The sequence below is a fragment of the Meira miltonrushii genome (assembly GCF_003144205.1).
Source record: "Meira miltonrushii strain MCA 3882 unplaced genomic scaffold FA14scaffold_2, whole genome shotgun sequence".
Lineage (NCBI taxonomy): Eukaryota > Fungi > Basidiomycota > Exobasidiomycetes > Exobasidiales > Brachybasidiaceae > Meira > Meira miltonrushii.
In genome coordinates this window covers 3,180,015-3,201,260 of record NW_020289944.1, presented here as the reverse complement: position 1 = coordinate 3,201,260, position 21,246 = coordinate 3,180,015, and the positions used below count along the sequence as shown (strand labels likewise).

Below are 21,246 nucleotides of genomic sequence, written 5' to 3'. Positions count from 1 at the left end.
ATGCCATTCAATCAGTGTATTCAAAGTCGTGGCGTATCTTTCTACGATCGGCGTAGAGATCGAATATTTTCTCTGCTTGTAGATTGGTTGTTGTGGAGTTTTAAACTATTCACTGATGAAATGCCTTGAACGCGTTCATTTTTTCTGATTTCCGGCTCTAGGCTTGTGAAGAAGTCAAAAGTGGAACGCAGATCGAGAAAACAATCAAAAGGCATGCTACTGCATTATACCTGCCTGCATTCAACCTTTGCTGCCTCTACAACTACACTGTTAGCACATTGTGAGGAAAATTACCCTCACTTGCTTCTTCTATCTGAAGCTAATCCGTGCAGGCATACACACACAAAACGCGTATAAATCGATAGTTGCTTGAGCCCCGGATAAATTGATCGGGTTGCTTTAAAGCATTTCATTCGCTCCCGAACTTCTTCTTACTCTAATTTGATCAAGTTTAAACAATGAACAATAAACGCGCATGCATACAATAGAGGCTAGCTGTTCTAAAGATCTTGTGTGCATGCCCCGGCCGAGTAGAGAGGTGCGGGGAATAGACAAAGACATTCATAGGTACAACAGTGCCGTCTGAAGATTGAATCAGGATGGCGTTCTTGATTGCTTTTAAAAATCTTTAAGTCTGCTCTTCTCTTCCAAATCTGCCACTACAGCAAGATTCTGTGCAGCTCATGCACCAGCTTTTTCTCAGAGACAAGACTTGATTTGGTCGCCTTTCTCATTTGCTTCACTTACCATTTACGATTTGGATAGACTATGACGTGAGAATTCGTAGCATTCACCCACCCAAGATGCTTTCGTCTAGACTTTTCACTTCTTGCCTACCGAAAATATTCTCCAGCAAGCTATGTGTTGCCAATCCATAAAGCTGTCTCAATTGTATCGCATTCATCGTCAATTCACCAGGATTCGCAGGTCTCTTGGCAGTCTAGCAAGGGATGCAATCGCTGATCGAGCACGGCGTATTAGAATATATGCATTCGATTGATCATGTTTGTTGCAGAGGAACTATCTGTCACTGAGCCGGATTATCATGGTTGAAAACCATATGATGAGCCGATATATGCAGGTACTTGACTGGCATTCACACAATATCGGCATTCACACAATATCGGCATTCACATAACAACGGCATTCATACAATAACGGCATTCAAAATACACCCTAGCCAATACTTTGTCACATAACCTTTTGTGTCATTGAAAAAAGCCTTTCCGAGGTTCCTGAATGGAGAGGTCCGAACTTTATTGCGGGAATCTGTGCTAACAAATCTATCTATATCATCCTTCAAAAGTCGCCGTACGGGCCCTAGCCATGCTAGCTAGCGTCTCCTGTTTCGGACTTCCAACGTTTTATTTGGTGTTTTCGGCATGAAGCCAAGAGTGAGTGATCTCGTTTCGCGCTAATATAGTTCGACGGCTTGTTGATTGCTTGTTGTACCTTTTTTTTATGACGTCGAAACACTCTAAACAAGGTACGGGCTTGTGGCAATACAAACATTAGCTTAATTCTACTGCAAGCTATACTCGTCAAGTCTCTCTTCGGATCTACGGAAGTGAGACGACGCAAGAGCACGGAGGCATGGCGGTGTTTCTTTGAAGTCATCTGAGGTATCATGTTGCACATTGTTACAACGCCTATAAATAGAGAGGTGAATGTTGATGATTCAATTCTATCTCTTCATTCAAGAATCCAATCTTACTTTTAACATGTTCTTCCCTTCAATCTTCGTTGCCGCCACATACGCCTTAATGGCATCCGGTTCTGCTATCCCGGCAGAAAAGAGACAAACTCCTGCCACATGTAGCACTCATGCCACCGGTTATTTGATCGTTCGTCCTACAGATGACAGTACCACCCATTCAGGACCAATCACTTATGCTGGAATTGTGCCAAATGTCAAGCATACCGGAATTGACGGTACAAGTGTGAGTGTTTCGTTTTGAATGCTAGATGATTCTTGTGACTAAATCTTCCTTATCTTTATTCACGACTTATTCAGGACTCTATCATTGTCACAAAGAACGATGATGGAGGCGCTCTTCAACCTCAAGTGTGGGACTTCCTTCAATGCACCGATCAAAACGGTCAAAGTCCACCTCCTGGCTATTCACCACAACCAGGAGGACCTACAGCCAATTATTTCGGTATCTTACGTCCTCAAAATGCAACACAACATTGTCTTGCATTAGAAAGCGAAAATGATGCAACATCAGGCGCACGAAACAGTATCTTGGACTCTTATTGTACTCAAGTTCCGGCTCAATACCGTACATTCATGTTTGTCGATGAGATTTACGGAGGTAGTAATGATGCCGTTGATCTTTACTTTGCAGATCAAAATACTACTTTGGTCATTTCAAACACACCTCATGCTGAACTTCAATTCTTCACCGATGGTGCTCCTGCCGGACAAAGAACATATCAATTACAACTTTTGCCAAACACTACTCCCTGATTTCTTATAAAGGACATTGCAGACAAGCCCCTCTTGCTGTGTCTCTTAGCTACGAAATTATTGTATCATTTTAATGAAAGTCTTGTGTGCGAGCTTTTTGAGCCATTTTGAGTACAAGATCCGCGTATGAGAGGCTTTGATCTGTTCATACCATGAATGAACTTTTTTAACCGTGAATTCGAGCTTGAGAAACGCTTGAATAAGCCACTGTTCTATTCATCACCGTACTACTCTAGACTATGCTTTTTAGACCTTTATGACCGGTTCCTTGCTCTTCCCTCAAGCTGTAAGGAGCTCAACAAGAAGCAGTCAAAATTCTCCCTCTCGTAGCCCGTACCTTGTCGCAAAAGCTTAATTATCACTCCGGCATTTGAAGTGTGGGGAAGATTTAACCGACTTCTACATTACAGCAGTGTCGAAGGAATTAAACTTTCTCTCCGATGTTCCTGAATTGATGCTGATACTGTCTTGCGTGACATGTGTCAATAAGCTATCCGCATGATCTTTTTAGTCACCTTTACTTGACCATGCTAGTGCGTCTTACTTCGGACTTCCAACATTCTGATCCAGGGATATCGGCATAAAGCTGACGACTGTCTCCGCTCGCGCTAACTTTTACCGTAGGCTTCCTTCTGTACCGACGGTTATGTAATTGACCTTCAATCATTGACCACGAGGTACGGGCCTCCCACAATACCATCCTTTAGCATACCTCGACTGCAAAGTGTTTCACAAACGTGGCCAGAACTTTCTTACGGAGAAGAGACGACAAGGCTGAAGAGATTGCGTTTGAAGGGTCACGAGGAACATTGGATGCTAATTGTAACATATTTGAGCCATAACGGATCTTTCTATCTTATAAATAGAGGTGAATTTTTGTTGTTCATCCTCTTCTCTTCATACAAGACCCCTTCTTTTCACTCACAAACCTTCCTTCTCATTCAAAACTCCATTTCTTTCTCTCAATATGATCTTCCCTACAGTCTTTGTGGCCGCCACGTACGCCTTAATGGCATCCGCCTCTGCCATCCCTGCAGCAAAGAGACAAACTCCTAACTCATGTTACACTTACGCTACTGGTAATTTGATCGTTCGTCCTCAAGACGATACCTCTTCAGGACCAATCACATATGCTGGTACTGTACCAAACGTCAAAATTACCGGAATTGACGGTTCGAATGTGAGTATCTTGTTCTGAACAACTGATTGTCGGTTAACTTATACTGAATTGACTTGCTCTTTTCATCTAGGATTCCATCATTGTAACCAAAAATGATGACGGAAGCCCTCTTCAACCTCAAGTGTGGGAATTCCTTCGTTGCACTGATGAAGATGGTAACAACCCTCCTCCTGGCTATACAGCACCATCATCAGGACCTACAAACAATTATTTCGGTATCTTGCGTCCACAAGGTGCAACTCAACATTGTCTTGCATTGGAGAGCTTTGATGATTCAACAACAGGCGCACGAAACAGTATCTTGGATTCTTACTGTACTCAAGTTCCTTCTCCTTACCGTACTTTCATGTACGTTGAATTTCTCTACGGCGATAGCGATGATGCCAGTAACCTCTTCTTTGATGATCAACAAACAACTTTGGTCATTTCAAACACTCCTCATGCTGAATTACAATTCTTCACCAATTCAGCACCTCCCGGTGACCAAGCTTATCAATTGCAACTCTTACCTACCTCGAGCGACTGAAAGGTGAAAGAAGACTTTTCATGAAGGACATTGCAAACAAGCTTCTCTGTCTTCCTCCACACCATGTACTTGAAGCTCTGGCTACCTACCTAATGATTGATTCTAACAAAAGATGTGTGAGCGATTTCAAATGTTCTTTGTGCAATACTTGAGTGTGATGACCTTTGAAGAGAGTTGATATTGTCATTACCATCACTTGCTAGTATCGTGAATGATTATTTCTTTTCTTTCACCGTGAGATTGGGCTTCGAAGACGCTCGCACAACCAGCTATTCTGTTCGTTATAGTGCCACTTAATTTTATACTTTTCAGACCGAAGGACTATTTGTTTAACATTGATTCCATTGTTCATCTTTTAAAGGTAGGATACGATACATTTATTGTCCATATGCCGCGGGTCAGAGCAGATCATCTTTTCTCAAGAGAAACAAAATGTCGCTCCTCCCTCAAGCGGCATAAAGGTTCATACTCACCTTTGTGCTGTAAAGAAGAAGGAAATGTTGTTAGCACAAAGCAACCATTGCAAACTCACCTGTATTAATGTAAGTTTTGTTACTTCTTTTGGCATGTGATTCATACTCTTGCCGTGCTTCATTCGAGGCGCTTTCCGATGGCATTCCAATGCCTCAAAGAGATTTTGGCCATACAAATTGCCATTCAAAGAGGTCCAAACTGGTTCATAGACAAAGTCTTGCAAAATGTTCTTCTCAATTCTTCACGACAGAAAGTATCATACTCGTTCATCATTGATCTTCAAGGGCAGGGTTCAATTGACCTTTTATCTTCTCTCTCTTCTTTTCTTTTTTTGGGAAAATGTTAATCGTCTTGTATTTTTAAAACAGCTTGATCGCATTTGATAGCCATTGAAGCATAGCACATAATAGAGTAGATCTTGCATTCAGATCGATCAAAAAAAGTGTTGAGGAAAAATAATCAAAAATAAATAATGTTGAGTGAAAATAGGAATGGAACAGATCTTGCATAGGTCACCATCAAATATACAGGTAACCTCTTGTTCATGACTTGATATCATGCTTGTACTTGCAAAAGGATAGCATCTTTCTTTCTTTTTTGGAATACAGAAATATCTTTTTTGTGGTTGCCGTAAATCAACACGTTGTTACATGATTTAATCATCACGACGGCGGGAGGACGGTTCATCATCATCACGTCGGCTGCGAGGTGGAGGACTGCGGCTGTCATTACGATCACGGCGACGAACAGGGCTGCGGGAGCGTTCTCTGCGACGCCAGTTATCATCAACGTCTGGACCTCCTCTACCACCACCACCGCGACGACGGTCACGATCTCCACCGCGGTCTCCACCACGATCTCCTCCTCTGCCACCCCAGCCACCTCCTCCTGGTGGTCCACGACCCCAACCACCAGCCATAGGTGGAGGAGGATAATATCCACCTCTTGGTGGTGGTCCATAACCGTATCCTGGAGGAGGACCACGTGGATCTGCCCATGGTGGTGGGGGACCCCATCCTGGTGGCGGGCCACGGAATCCGCCTGGACCACCACGTCCAGGTGGACCACGATGATCTTGACGGTTGGGCTCACCACGATATTCTCCAGGAGTAGGCTCATGTGGTTTGTGTGTGACCGAGTAATCCACACGAATGCGGCGACCATGCAACTCAAGACCGTTTAATTGTGCGATTGCAGCTTTAGCACCTTCCAAATCTGCCATGGTTACGAAGCCGAAACCACGAGATCGTTGGGACTGTAATTGTATGAAAGGGAAAGAAGATCGGGTGTTAGTTCTCTTGCATTGAACGATATTCTGATGATTGGTACTTACTCTTGCATCGTAGACAATGGTAACTTTATCGATCGGAGCAACACGGCTGAATTCGTCTTCCAAATCACGTTCATTTGTGCGAACTGAGAGACCGAAAACACCTACCATAGTGGTAGGTTCAGGATTGGCCGGAGCATGTGAAGGGCGAGGGGGTGATCGTCTTCGTTGCTTGCTATCGAGGGGAGTATTGCTTTCTGAACGTTCTCTGTTTGGTTCAGGTGAACGAGAGCGCATATACTCATCCCTCTCACGTTCTTCTCTTGGTTCGGGTGATTGAGACATGATGACGACAAAGAGATGACAAGGATGGTCTTCTTTGACTGACGAACAGTTTTTATCGGATGGTGGATGGGAACAAAGGATTGGACAATCTGCACGCACTAGAATGCATTCATACAAATTCTAAACAATTTGCATTAAAGGGCGTTAAAGCTGCGGGCGCGGCGCAACACTACACTGCCTCTTTGACAGCTTTGTCCAATATTGCAAGGCACAAAACGCCTCTTGACGCCACCAAATAAATAGTAGAAATTAATAATGTAGTATATGCCAAGCGCACACTAGTAAAGGTTCTATGTCTTCAACAATCGAGACAATTTCATAGCTAACAATCAATCATATGACGTCTCCTCTTCATAATGATTCTTCTCAGCCAACATATCTCTAGTATTGTAAAAATCTGTGACTGAGTAGAGCAAGACAGAAGCCTTCTCTCTTTTCCCACTCTCTAAATGAAGATCACCTACTCTCACTCACTCCAGGTTCTTGTCAACCAAGAATGTTCGTCTTGATCCTCTTAGGCCGACAGACGAGGATCATAAAAATGGCAGACTTTTTGAAAATAATTGTACTTTGATCTGGATTCGAAAATGATGCTCAATACTGTTTATGGAATGATTGATATCGATACGGCAGCTCGCAATACAGAAGATCTTTGTGACTTGTTCGTCTCTCTCCCTTCCACTATCAACAAATGCTGTTCATCTTTTCTCTTCATTCTCCTTTCTACCATCAACAAGTGCTGTTCATCTTTTCTCTTCATCCTTTTTCTTTCTCACATTCCTAGATTGTGAGCTCTACAGCTTACGATTATCGAAGCGCAAAAGAGGTTCACCTCATCAACGAAGAGCCTCTTAAAAGAAGAGACCATGATATTCTATTCTTCCTCGCCCTCAAATATATATGTGCAGGTAAAAATCAGGTGCATCCCTTCTTGGCATCACACAAATCGCAGTCTCAGCAATGCAAACCACACTCTTCTCTTCAAAGATCCCTCCCCTCTCAACTTCACTCAAATCCACAGAAATTCGCACACATAGCAAAACCGTTCATGATATCTGCTGCAATAAAATGCCATTTTGATGTAGTTGTGTAAATGTTATCAATCATACAATTGTGTCCTAAACGTGATGCCAAAGCCTAGCATGACTGAATCTCGAAAAGGACATGGTGGTGAATGGTTGCGCCAGAGTTGTACCCAAAACGCGGTGAAAGTGTATACGACATGGAATAATGAGAAAACGAAACGACCGACTTAGGCGACCAAAGTGCTGGCTGTCGAGCTTTCGTATTTCCATGTAGCGGGCAAAGCACCCTTTGTGCGGTAGTAACGTGCCAAACGGTGGATACGACTTTCGATCAAGACCAAGTTGTATTTGGATGACATGTCCTTGCGGTTACGTTCCAAGTGCTTACGCATAGAGACGGCCTTCTTGATCAAGTGGTACAAATCTTCAGGGATTTGAGGGGCCAAACCTTCGGATTTGAGGATACGCAAAACCTTGTTACCGGTAACGAAACGAACTTGAGCAACACCTTGGCTATCACGCAATTGAACACCAATTTGGGAAGGGGTCATACCCTTACGTGCAAGTTTGATGATTTCTTTGCAGACATCTTCAGGCGTTGTCTTGAGCCATGAAGGTGGTGTACGGCGGTATGGCAAAGCCGATGAGGCAATACCTTTTCCCTTGGAGTGCATACGACCCATATTGGCTGGAATGGTAAAGATAAAAGTTTTAGGTTAGTGACTGTATGTCGAAATTGCTGAAGTTGGATAGAGATGAACGTGATGACAGCATTTGCTCCAAGAAAAGTATCGACAGAATCTCCTTCGATAATCCTCTCGTCTTCCCTCTCACAATCCCAAATACCACCCTTCACTTCTTCTTCTGACATTCCTTTTCCTCAAACCTCGCTCATCTCATCCGTTCATCTCCATCGCATGTAAAGTCGCAATAGTCGATACCTACCTTATTCTTGAGTTTATGTGTCGAGGGAGCGTGGCTGAAGAGAAGAAGGTGAATTCGTAGGATGGTGTCTGGCAATTTTGAGAATCTTACAACTCAGTCAATAGCCAGAACTGATTCGCAGCCTGCGCTTCAAGGCAATCAAGCAGCGCGCATAAGGTGCTTCAATAAAGTGTGCAATGAAGACATCACGTGTTCGTGTCAAGCTTGCGGCGCGATGAATATTTTTTCGTGCTGACAGTGTCCAAATGCGCGAAAGACCAGTGCAACTGTAACGTGAGCGCCGCAGCCTAGCAAGTTTCCTGTCAAAGGGAAGATTTATTCACTGTTAAAGTGCTTGCTTGAATGATTGCAATTGTAAGCGTGCGTGAGTGCAGGCAGGTGAACATTTAAAGCAGCAGCTTGTTGAGAAGTTCTCCAATAAGGCGGAAAGGGCTGCACTTACCGCACTTAACAAGGCCAAAAGGGCATACGCACGCACGCGAGAAAGCGCAGCAGCCAAGGCACAAATTCAAGATCATTTGAATGTCTTTTTGGAAGCTTCATCAATCCTTTCTTGACCACCTCGTCCATATATTCAGCAAGATGTAAGTATCCTATACAGATTGAAAGGGAAGCGCCATGACGGATACGACGAAATGATAGAGAGGATGATGGGTGTTGGAGATACGAGAAGAGAGGACCACTAAAGGGAGGGGTAGAGAGATTTTCGACTTGGTGGGAAATATGCTAGACAATCTCGAAGAAGGAGAAGAAGCATGATGAGGAACCCGTTGCAGCGTACCGACACATGAGATGGATATCATCATATTGCCGCTTATCTTACAGTCACTGACAATTATTCCATCTTCTTTCAATTATACAGGAAGCTCAACTTCGCCAACCCGGCTACGGGAGCGCAAAAGTCATTCGAAATCGACGATGACCGCCGTACACGTATCTTTTGGGATAAGAGAATGGCCCAAGAAGTAGAGGTCGACGCTTTGGGTGATGAATTCAAAGGTTACGTCGTCCGTATCGGAGGCGGTAACGACAAACAAGGTTTCCCAATGAAGAATGGTGTTTTGGTCCCAAACCGTGTTCGTCTTTTGTTGGGTGAAAACTCTTCATGCTACCGTCAACGCCGTACCGGTGAACGTCGCCGTAAGTCCGTTCGTGGTTGCATTGTTGGCCCCGACATGCAAGCTCTTCACTTGATCATCGTCAAGCAAGGTGAACAAGATATCCCAGGTTTGACCGATGCCGACAGTGTTGTACCAAAACGTTTGGGTCCCAAGCGTGCCAACCACATCCGCAAATTCTTCAACTTGACCAAGAAAGATGATGTCCGTCAATTCGTCGTTCGTCGTGAAGTTACCGGAAAGAAGGAAGGTGCTAAGCCATACACCAAGGCACCAAAGGTCCAACGTTTGATCACCGCTTCTCGTTTGCAACGCAAGCGTCATTTGCGCTCCCTCAAGGTTCGCAAATCCGAACAACAAAAAGCACAAAAGGAAGAGTACGCCGTATTGTTGGCCAAACGTCAAGGAGAATTCAAGGCCGAACGTGCAGCCCGCAAAGCAGAACGTGTTGCTCGCAAGGACAAGGCTGGAAGCATTGGTGCCAAGGCTCAAGCTTAAACAGTTTCCTTCCCTCGATCATTCGTTTACGTATAACATATGCACGCATCTATTCATCATGTTTAAAAAATACTTTACATCAGGCTTCACTGCTTCGATGACCATCATATCGTTTGCGTTCCTGCAATCGGGTACCGTTTGTGGATACGCACACGTTAGCTCATGTACCATGACTTCATACATTCTATGCTGAAATGCATAAAAATTGACCGTATCCTACAGAGTGAAGCTGGATCATTGAGACAAGATGTGATTTCATGAATTGATTACATGTATTGATTTTCATGATACATTTAAGGTCACAGTACATCATAATACATTAACGGAAATTAGTTGCTTGAATTTGTTTGTTGTTGTTGTGCTGCACTGTTCGAAGACAGACTGCCGTGGGAGTCAGTGGTAGAGAACGATGGAGGATCGACAAGTAAACGGAATTCAGGCGTACGTCTTTGTTCGGAAGAAGACGAAATGCGTTGACGGTCATCATGGGCAGCAGATGAAGAAGACTTCCTTCTATTTCTCAACACATCTGTAGAAGATGATTTACGTTTACCGTCTCCGGTTGACATTGAACTGGATCGATGAGACTGACGGTCTCCATCACTTCGAACACCATAAGGTTCTCCATTTGGACTTGTACTTCCTTCTTCCGTACCGTGCACAGTTTCACTATTACTGGATGATTTCTTCAGCGAAGAAGATGAAGTCAGGGAAGCCGCTTTCTTCAGAGGGTATTCAATAGCTCCAGTCAACGCATTCCGCATTTCTGAAGTTGGAGATTGACCATTTGAACCTGATAGAGGTGTGATATGATTTCGACTGCGAGTCAAAGTCATTGCTGCTTGGGCAACTCTCTGAGTAGCAGGAGGCTTTCTATGACTGATCACTCCTTTGATCAGAGTTGATCTTTGTCTCCATGCAGCTTTGATGATATCACGTTTCAAATGATTGGCTAGATCTGCGTGTGCCCATGTTCGATTTCTATATTCCAGCTTTGGCGATTTGAATACCAGATCATATAAATCAACGATGGACTTTTGCTTTTCACTCTTGTAGCTCAAACAAAAGATTGTTTGTGAAACCTTTACGGAAACGAACGTGACCGTCTTTGAGGCACGCTCGCGCATCTCAATAGCATTTCTTGATGCGATTGCACGTTGACCACTTTCTTCTTCCGATTCACCGTCAGAACCACCGCCATCACCTCCATTCTCACCACCACCACCGTCCTTGTTTGTGCTATTGCTCAATTGACCAGATGAGCCGTAATAAGAAAGTGATTTGCTTCTATCTTCATGGTTCAAAAGTGATCTACTTGAAGTACGATGTAGGTTCATCGAGCGACGACCCTCAATACTTTTGCGATCAGAAGGAAGTGGTTTAGTGGCCTTGCGAGGGGAAGATTGTCCAGACTGGGTTGGGGAAGGCTCTTCTTCTTGAGGTTGATCATGCTCTCCATTTTGGTCTTTAGAATTGGAAGAATGACCGTGACCACTGATTGCACCTTTCAATTGTTTAAATCGCTTTGTCAAGATTCCTTTTCCGCGAATTGATTTTTGATCTCCTTTTCCGTCACCCTTTTGATCATGTTCGCCTTGATCTTCGATTTCTTCTCGTTCTTTCCGCTTTTCCCGCATACTTCCAAAGATATATTCTTCAATCTGTCTACCAATCTTTCGCTCAATTTGAATACGCAGAGGATGCAAATGCAGTTCGAAGTGATCAACGATGGCAATTCCACCAACAGGTGGTAAGACTGACCAGGCTCCGATGAGTAACATTCCATTCTCCTTCATAGGATGATGATCGGGGGAATTGTATTTTGTGATAATCTCTTGAAAAACTGCATTTGGATCAACATTGACAGCATTCAAATCGCCTACTGTCAAACTATTTTGAACCGAATTATCTGCTTTATTCATCCATACGTAATTGACACTACGGATCGACATCTTTGCCAACAATTCTCCGTCTTTGTTGCCCATCATATTCCAAGCGACGTCTCTCGCATTGGCTTCTAGCCGTAAAGCAGACTTCTTTTCTTTATCTGAATTATCATCAGCTTGCGTAATGGCCTCCAGCAGCAGATTCAGCTCATCTTGCATATCGTTGATCTCTGCTTTGAGCCCCAAGAAGTCCAACCTTCCTTGATCGTTCAAAAGCTCGAAATGAAGTTCATACTGTGAATGAAGTTCTCTAGCATGTCGAATGCGAATTTGCAAAGATTGAACAAGATCAGCCAATGCTTCAACATCGGAAAGATCATAACTGAACATCATCACTTCCAACTTTTTGGCATGTTCTCGGTACGCAGGGTCACGATATAGCAACAAATCCGTCACCACATTGTAAATTGCTCCAAATTGATCCGCATTCGCAGAAACTGAATAACGTGGACAGTGAACTTTGATTAGATCCATTGTATGGCGAAGATGGTCACTATGGTCTGTTTCATCCTTCACATCATCCTCTCCCGTCTTCTCGTCGTCAGAATTGGATGCGGCAACTGGGTGATTGGGATCGTTCAATCTGAGCTTATTGAACTTATCGTATTGTACTATCGCATCTGTGCGAGGACAAATACGATCAAAATCGCTAGTCTCGTACTTTACGTCTATCAATGTCTCCAGAGGTACGTAAACGAAATGGGAACTTCCGCGAGCTCTATTATTGACGAACGAACACTTTTTGCTGGGATGGAAACCTTGCAGAGCATCAACTCCCATGAAGTTTCGATACAAAACCCTTTCGTTTACGCTGTCCTCTTCGACACGAGGATCTTTGACGCTATAATTTCGCAATCGTGCTCTTGCTGCAGTAATGATCACGGTCGATTTATCATCCACTAAACTTCGCAAAACGATTTGTGGCTTTAACACGACACAAACATTTGACCTTCTGACTTCAAATTCGTCTGAAATTCCCTCTTGAGGATTGCAAGTCTCCATCAATGCTGCAAATGCCGCTCTACTCTCCGCTTGCCATGCTTTGTCCCTTCCTTCATCGCCATTTTGTACACCTTCCTCATTCTTTTCACCCTCATCGTTTGGCATCATATACTCTACAGCATCTTTCAAGATACCATCAAGATTTTCACTTGCAGATCTTGATCGATTTTTGATCTTACTCTCTGTAGCATTTGGCGTGGGTGTCGTTCCTTCCTCTTCATCAGAATCCTCTTCTGTCTGACCGGTGGAGCTGGAATAAGTACGATGTTGCGATTCGCGTTTGTTAACATCTTTTCCTTCGCCTTCGCCATTACCTTCCTTTCCTATATCACGGATTGTACGAACCGCACGAGCAGATAGGGAGTGCACAACTCCTCTCCGTTTGCGCGAGCTGAGGTAATACTTTAGCAAAACATCTCTCGTTTGATTACTGTAAAAGATGACTGGATTGTGGATAAAGTAGCGATTGTCAAACGCTTGCCATTCATGCAAAGCATCATTGCCTGATAATGAAGAGTGAGAGCCTGGCATTTCTGTGATACCTTCAGAAGTATGTGCGAGATGTTCTGGCTCGTTTTCGTGATTTTCGTCAATGTCGAATACTTTGTGTTGTATGGTGCTCAACAATTTGATATACTCTCGCACCAATTTTATCTTTTTATGCAAATCTTGTTCCTCTTCCGAACTTGCCTTCTTTGCACGTTCTGTTTCTGCTTTTGCACGACCTTCGCCGCCCATAAATTCTTCATTGAGCGGCTCTCCTCCCGATTTGCTCAAGAAATTTTTCAGTTGAGTATTCAAAATGTCTAACCTGGCTTCAGCCAACGCAATCTGAACTTTGGGAGGTGTTGGTGCAATGCCGACCAAACAAACATGGGTATTTTCGTGTCCGAACTTCGTATTTTCCAGCTTGGCAGTCTCGTTGTTATTGTCTTGATCATCCGGCGATTTTTCGCCCTTTGTACGCTGAACTCGTTCATCCTTCGACTCGATACGGCGATAGTAGCTGAACCGAGGACATGACATTGCTTCGATAAGTCGGATCCTAGGCTGTCTGCCACCTTCAGGAGGCGCCCAGTCTAGTTCAACAAAATCGTGTAGATCGTACCATTCCAAGTCACGATCTGACGGGCCAGATTCGTCCTCATCTTCACCATCAAAAAAGATGTTATCGTGGTCATGATCTTCATTCTCATCCACATCTTGTAGAGGTACCAAACGTTTATCCGGTTCTTGGAATTGTCCTGCCAAAGTACGGAAATTGATATTGGATAGATCAACTTCGGCCTCGTAGAATGGTTTATGGAACGTCTTTCTTTGTCCTCCCAATTCTGGCCTGTCTACAACAATCTCTTGTTGTCTTTGATGGAAGTCCATATGGAAAGTAGCCATTCTGGCTTTGACGCCGATTAATGTCGTTCTGCCACGAGCCCAATCCATCTTGTTGGCTTGAGGATACAAGTGTGAAATGAGAAGGGGTGCAATATTGAAATGATATTTAATCGTTCCTAAATGACGTCCAAATTTGGGTGATTGTTCCAAAGAACCTGGGAACAACTTCCCTTGCCTGATCGGCAAGCTCAAAGCACTGTCAAACAATCGCATCCATGCCCAAAAGTGTTCCCATGCCAAAGGGGTAAAGTATAAGTTGTTGACTGCGTTGGCATTGGGTTCAGGCTCTGTAGAGCTCTTCTTGCTTCTGTCATCCTCTCGATGTTCACCTGCTCTGTCATCCTCGCCATCGCGAGGTGAGTCGATTGAAACGGAAAAGTGTAAATGATGCGTGCGCCAGCCGTCGAATGAGTCACCTTTTTGATCGTCTGGAAGCGTATCGACATACTCTATTGATCGTGTATAGACTTGCCAATGTTTCTTTCGCGTCCAAAAGCGACAAACACGGTAAAATGGTGCACCTTGACACTTTACCTTTTGTACACAGCTATCTTCCGTACAAGTTCTTTCCAGAATCAATCCGAAACCCCATCGGACACCATTTGTCAATTTCATACAAATCTTCTTGAACTCCGGATCACGCATATAACGATGATGAGTGGACGCCAAGGAGGAGGCAATCGTGGGTGCTTTATGCCCACCGTGTTTTGCTTTCTCGCTATCACTCAATGCATCATTGCTACTCTGTGCACGCTTGTATGATGAAGGACCATTTTTACCGTGCGATGATGATTCTTCTTCTGCATCCCGGCTTTCCGTACCTATAGCTGCACGATCAATGTAATCCTTCAAATTTGGAATGGCTAGGATGTACTCATCACTCAAGATCTGAAAGACTTCTTTCTGTGGGTTTTCGAATCCCAGACGTAATTCTACGTTGCCACGCCAGCACTTGACCCATCCGGCACCATGGCCTAAGATGTGATACGGATCACGACTTCCCTTGAGATAAACGTGAAATTGTCCGTCGCCAGGGAATTGCACCTTCAATGCACCTTGCATAATCAAAGACATTTTATCCCAAAAACCAATCCTTGGCGAAGGATCATGCGGGGGGCTTGTGATACCTTCAAATACACGAATCACATCATGAATGGCAGGTTGAACGGATTGACCCCAAACAAGTCTTGTAGGATAGCTCGAATTAATATTTAGTACTGGTGAGCCATAGAATTTTGTAGGCATAGACATCCTTGGAACTGAGATACCATATTCCACAGCATCAGGCCTGCCAGTAGCAGCTGGCACAACGATTGCGCTTATGTGACGAAGTGCTTTATCAGAGCCTAATTGTTCGGCTATGCAGAAATCCATTTCCAATTCAACGGCTGCCAATGTATCAGGTTGTGTATTTCGATTAATGGGAGGGAAGTGCAGTAAAGGCATTGGATAATCACGAAGGTCGATCTTCCATTCATCCATTCGAAGCTTCATGTGAAGAGGAATTAACAAGGAATATTCCATATCACGGGGAATTTCGTCACCTTGCTCGTACAAGAAATCTCGCAACTTGCTTTCCGGAAACGATGGAGGACTCATGACGATATGTAATCTTGTCATCGTAGATCGAAATAGAGGTGCAGCTCTTGAACGAGGGGCAAGTTTGATCGGCATGTCATTCTGTAGCATCGCATGAGGTGGTAAACGACCATAGATTCGTCGAACATTGGCTTCTTCACGACGTGCTTGCTCAGCCTGTGCATTTCCGAAACGTCTGGCCCAACTGGACGCATTAAAGGCATCCAATCTCGTTCGTGCTTCTTCTATGCTCACTTTTGCCTGTCTACGTAATTTATCATCTTCCAATACGTCACTTTCAGATGCTGTAGTCGTCATTGTAGCTATCGTTTCTGAACTTGGATCATTTGTTCGTAAATTCTCCAGTGCATGTACTTTTTCCTGGAAAGCACTTTCACGTTCTGATCTTGCTTGATTCTCGTCACCACCGGAACGCCAAATGATGTTCAATCGTGTTTCGAATGGATCATCTTCTGCTTCAATAGAGAAAATTCGTACTTTGACGTCGATGATGGGCAAATGTTTTGCTTCTTCAGCTACAGGAATAATGACAGAATCATTTCCACCTTTGATGAATTGATGGACGAGCTGTTTGGTTGTTTTGACAGACACAACGGTACTGTCAATGATTGGGTGGACGGTGTAATTGAACGGTACGCGGAAGCTTATTCCATCAACATTGACCTTCACCCGCATAGGTGTTCCGTCTTCTTTGCCTTCTTCAAGGCGTACTTTACAGTCTCTCATTCGAGCCAACTCTTCCCACATACCCTTTGAAGGTACTTCTGGACTTTCGACTGCGCACATTAAACGTTCAAAGCCAATCGAAGAGTCTCCATGATGGGCGTGTACAAGTTCAACGTGCTGAATCCGTATAAATAGATTGACATCGCTTGGCAATGCAACCGCGATCTGAATATCACTAATGCGCAAAGCAGCATGATAGCTTGGGATCTGATACTTTCTTGTAACCTTCTTCTTAGTCTTTTGTGCTTGCTTGGCATCATTTTTGGAATCTGTATCAGACGACTTTTTGCTCGGCGACGTTGGCTTGAGGCTCTTGAGAGAGGCAATTGCAACCAAAGCGCAATATGTGTGAAGCATTTCAATCTTTAATGATACCAAATTTGAATCTTCAGTGACGATTTGAAGTTCTTCTGTATGCTTTCCGATCTTGTTGGTTTTATGATCTTTGGGAACCAAATTTGCCCGTAAAGCAAACTTTGGAACCCATAGTATGAAATTCGAGCGATCTTGTTGACGGAATCGGGCATGCAAACGATGCTGTTTGGTGTGTTGTGGGCGAGTCCTTTGGAAATCCCAAACAGCAGGAGCGATAATAGAAGGTGAACCGAATGTGTCTGCATCAAAGTTATATTTGTGTTCGATATCACTATCGTCATCTGCTCCGTTTCCTCCGATGTGTTGAGCGGTAGCCATTTGTGCATCAAGTAAAGGAAAAACGCCCATTTGAAACACATTGAGCTTAACGGAAGCTGCTTTGCCATGACGAACTGCCAAAGCTGTAACGCTGGTTCGTTGGTCTTCTGGTAGATCAAGCGCACTTCTGGCGCCCATTGAATAATGTGTAGGATCATTCAACTTTCTGGGTTCCAACTTTGCCACTGCAGCTTGGAAAATGGCTCTTTTGATATCGACACCTATTCCACGGAACATACCAGGATCGCAACGTGTATCCGATCCACCAAGGTGAGCAACAATGGTGCCCACTGAGAAGTACAAACTGCTATTTGGTTTCAGCAAGTCGATCAGAGGTGGAAGGTTTTGGTCATCAGACTCTTGAGGGGAGGATTCTTGATTGTTTTCCTCCGTTCCATTGTCCTTTTCACTCAATTGTACCTTCTTGCTAGCGTTGCTGATGGCCTGAAGACATGCACGTGTTGCATCCAAGGAAGATGTGTGCCACATATCTAAGTCTACCTCTTCCAAACTTGTACGAACATCGATCGAACGTCTATCGGTCATCAAAGTGACATGATTGCCGATCAATTCTTGATCGCCAGGCACGCTCATCGAACAGACTGCTTCAAAATCATTCAGAGCCAAGACATGCCTATGAGTCTTTCCTCGCAAAGGCATTTGATCGACAAAAGAAGGGAAGCGATCTTCCCCATCGCGTGCTCTCCTTTGTGAAGAAATATCATGACCATCCATAACCCAAAACATTTTGATATGATCAAATGAGCACGTAGATTGACAGCGGAGGTTGTGCGTTGGAGAATTGACTGAAGTGGCGGAAAGATGTGACTTCTTTATTGAACCTCGATGAGCACGTGGCTTATGCGACTTCTTTGGGTTCTTTTCCATTTCTTGTATCTGTCGCATTTTCTCCAAGGCTTCATTCATTGTCATTGGTTTATTTTGCGTCTCTGATGGAGATGGAATGGGCGGAGATTCAACACTATCGGGCGATCTGGGTGACGCTCCACTGAGAGAGCCACGGCGCCAATCAAAGTATCCTCCAGGTTTCGTAGCTGCAGATATTGATGAACCATCAACAGGAGCGTTGTTCAGTTTACTGCGTGGCTTCAAACTCCATTCCAATTCATCCTTTGCTAGCGCTTTCCATGCTGCTTTTCGTTCGTTTTCGCTCCGTCTAACACATTGATCTTGATAATTTCCTTCTGCATGGAATGAGACTTTTGGTACTTCCACCATCAAGTCCAAAGTTGGCTTTTCGTTCCCGATCTGTATTAATTCAGACGCATCAAAACAGTATGACATTTCGCTTAGCTCAATGCCAATATGAAATCTGGGTATCTGTCGCATCATTGATTCATTTTGGCTTGAGTTGTGATGTTTTGGTTCTTTGAATTGTTCTTTAGCGGCAACTCCGGCAACTCCGGCAACTCCGATCTCTTGACGATACTGCAACCGTTCGGCTTGACGATACCGGAAGAAAGTGAGCAAAGAACAAAGATGTTGCATCTTCACATTACCATTCAAGGATTTCATCTTTGCATCTAGCACGACTGCCTGTTCGTTCGGATCGCCTGCGAAACATGCATTCGAAGGACCGATGATCAACAAACCTATCGGTGTCCAAGACGATCGCATCTTTACACTTAAGTCTGACATATTCATTAGTTTAGATTGTGGTCGGTTGCCATCAATTCCCAATCGAACGTCAACTTGAGCAAGTGATGCGGAAAATGCAAACACTCTTCGATGTTCAACGAAAGCAGCTCTCCGTCTACCCAATGTCCATCGCAAACCACCAGATAAGGCTCTTCTTGCTATTGCGGCTTTGTAATTCTTCAAGCCACACGTTCCCAAGAAGCTTTGATGCATTTCATCCGGTAGTCTACTCGTCGTTATCGAAAGTTTGAATCCGGCAATCTCGGTCAGCATTTGGATTGAGGAAGGTAAATAGGCGTCACTAGGGTTCGCCTCTGCTGCTGACAAAGCGGTGAATGATGATTTGGAGCTCATATCGACCAACACAGATGGTACGGATACTGAGATGGATCCAAACATCTCCAGCAATTCAGCTATTCGAGGTGAAGAGCGCAGTGACTTTGAGCCTTTTGGCGGTTCCTGAACAGGCTCTTGCAGATTGTTGATTCTTTGAGCTTTTTCATCCTGAATACGCTCAGCCATACCAACAAAAGCATCTCCACCTATTGTGACGGGCGCAAGAGAAAGACTGAGATGCAAGCTATCTTTTGCAGAAACGGCTTTACCAAGAATGAAGCCTACACTGAACGAAGTGATATCCTGCATTGCCAATAAACGTGCGTTTGCCGGAATTGGCTGTTCTTTGCACTCAGGTTCACCTTGGTCCCACGAAGTGTGAGGCATAAAGTCAGAATTCGGTGTCTTTTCCAAAGCCCAATCTGTCCATCTACCTGCCCATCGTTTTCGCGAGTCCACCTTTGCTTCAGAGAATAGGTTTACCTCACTTGCTGCTTTATGCAAACCACGTTGAGGGTTTGGACTAGTAGTCACATTTTGAAATTCAGAGAATGACTTCCACTGATGTTCCTGCGCTGAACCAAGAGTGAAGGAGGAAGAAGTGTTTGGGGTACGCTCAATCGTTCTACCTTCCTCTGACGATTTACGTGTACGAACATGTCTAGCACGAGCAGCATCAAACATTTGAACTCCGTGAACCGCAATTCGTAGATTAGCTCGTAAGCCAGGAAAGCCGTCCAATGCAATCGTAGCAGCACCTCTTGCGCCAGATCCTATACTGACATGTAAAAGGGAGAGAAGTGATGCCAATCGTTCCTGGAGATTGTTCTTCTTCTGCTCTTGCTCCACCCCAAGTTCCACTTCTGAATGACCTGTAGCCGGTACTACATCCATATGAGCTCCCAAATCCATCTCTTGAATGCGTAGTACGGCATCCTGTTCTGCTGCATATACCTCCACCCTTCTTATTTCAACATCAATCACTCTTGATAATAAGGGAAGAATCGAGAAGAGGAGATACGCCAAAGATCGGAAAAGACGAAGAGCAATGAAACACAAAGCAGGCCATAGGGTGTACCGGATAAATGCGATCCATTGATTCCAAGACCGGAAAGGGACGGTAGCTGAACTTGTTTCTGGTGGTGTTCTAGGTGCCCTGCCCATCGCAGCAGAAAAAGCAGGCATAGGTGAAACAGTCTGGTTTGTCTTTCCATCCGGTCTCTTTGCGTCCGGTCTAGGCGAGGATGGTCTGCTGGACATTAGAGCTTGCAAACGTTCTTCTTCTTCCTCCTCCACAGCCTGCTTTCGAGCTTCTTCTTCCTTTTTAGCCCTTTCCTCTTGCTTACCCTGCTTTTCCTTGGTATTTGTATCATCTTTACGTGGTAGGTTGACTCCAATACCATCTATATGCACAGTAATCAAGGCAGTATTGCGCTTAGGAGTTACTCCTAACGATGATGGCTTTGGTTCCTCATCTCCATCTCCCAAAGGTTGGCTGTCATCTTTCTTTTCCGATCTCTCATAAAAGGAATGATCTTCTCCAGAGATCCATCGAAGGGTGAGGTAGACATGTCGAACTTTTATACCAAGTCCGCCTGTACTGTTATTCTCTCCATCTAAGCTGGATAAGCTGGATCTTTTTCGGGAAGATGTAGGAGCGGAGCCTGAATCTGAATTGAAACCTTGTGTTTGCCATTCGATTCCACGAATGCCTCGTAGTCCTATCCGTTTTATACGTAATCGACCTCGAAAGAATAAACGTGGAATACGTGGAAGAATTGAGCGAAAGAAGAATAAAGTTATGATACCTAGCAAAACGATTGTTAATGATAATCTCCATACATTCCCACCATCTTTATTTTGTGTATCTTGTACACCTTCCATGTTTGTCAAACTTTCTTGTCTTACCGAGAAAGAATCAACATCATCTTTTGATCTTGCTTGCATGCGGGTATGATGGATCGGAAAAAGATGTTATGATGTGTATGTACAATAACAAGATAAGCTGACCCTAAACAAGAGGGAGTGGACACAAGGAGCTC

The 21,246-nt window shown here is 44.1% G+C and overlaps 6 protein-coding genes across 6 annotated transcripts; 3 read left to right on the top strand and 3 right to left on the bottom strand.

Moving 5' to 3' along the window:
• The first annotated feature begins 1,452 nt into the window (after positions 1-1,452).
• FA14DRAFT_172461 (uncharacterized protein) lies at positions 1,453-2,565 on the top strand. Its single transcript, XM_025500402.1, has 2 exons — positions 1,453-1,940; positions 2,015-2,565. Exons 1-2 carry the CDS (start codon positions 1,668-1,670, stop codon positions 2,468-2,470), a joined length of 729 nt encoding a protein of 242 aa, XP_025356164.1. The 5' UTR covers positions 1,453-1,667; the 3' UTR covers positions 2,471-2,565.
• An 872-nt stretch (positions 2,566-3,437) lies between these two features.
• On the top strand, positions 3,438-4,176 carry FA14DRAFT_179228 (uncharacterized protein; the record flags this gene model as incomplete). The annotated part of the gene is made up of 2 exons (XM_025500909.1): positions 3,438-3,650; positions 3,721-4,176. 2 exons carry the CDS (start codon positions 3,438-3,440, stop codon positions 4,174-4,176), a joined length of 669 nt encoding a protein of 222 aa, XP_025356163.1.
• Positions 4,177-5,305: 1,129 nt separating this feature from the next.
• Positions 5,306-6,265, bottom strand: FA14DRAFT_179227 (RNA-binding domain-containing protein; the record flags this gene model as incomplete). The annotated part of the gene is made up of 2 exons (XM_025500908.1): positions 5,306-5,905; positions 5,984-6,265. The coding sequence occupies 2 exons, from the start codon at positions 6,263-6,265 to the stop codon at positions 5,306-5,308; spliced, it is 882 nt and encodes a 293-aa protein (XP_025356162.1).
• Positions 6,266-7,173: 908 nt separating this feature from the next.
• On the bottom strand, positions 7,174-8,350 carry FA14DRAFT_160843 (putative 40s ribosomal protein S13.e). Its single transcript, XM_025498858.1, has 2 exons — positions 8,236-8,350; positions 7,174-7,978 (listed from the first exon to the last, which is right to left on the bottom strand). The coding sequence occupies exon 2, from the start codon at positions 7,971-7,973 to the stop codon at positions 7,518-7,520; it is 456 nt and encodes a 151-aa protein (XP_025356161.1). The 5' UTR covers positions 7,974-7,978; positions 8,236-8,350; the 3' UTR covers positions 7,174-7,517.
• Positions 8,351-8,610: 260 nt separating this feature from the next.
• Positions 8,611-10,063, top strand: FA14DRAFT_160842 (putative RPS6B-40s ribosomal protein S6). The gene is made up of 2 exons (XM_025498857.1): positions 8,611-8,819; positions 9,098-10,063. Coding segments are annotated over exons 1-2 (756 nt in total). The 5' UTR covers positions 8,611-8,817; the 3' UTR covers positions 9,852-10,063.
• Positions 10,064-10,094: 31 nt separating this feature from the next.
• On the bottom strand, positions 10,095-21,188 carry FA14DRAFT_160841 (uncharacterized protein). Its single transcript, XM_025498856.1, has one exon. It carries the CDS (start codon positions 21,086-21,088, stop codon positions 10,181-10,183), a length of 10,908 nt encoding a protein of 3,635 aa, XP_025356159.1. The 5' UTR covers positions 21,089-21,188; the 3' UTR covers positions 10,095-10,180.
• Positions 21,189-21,246: the final 58 nt, after the last annotated feature.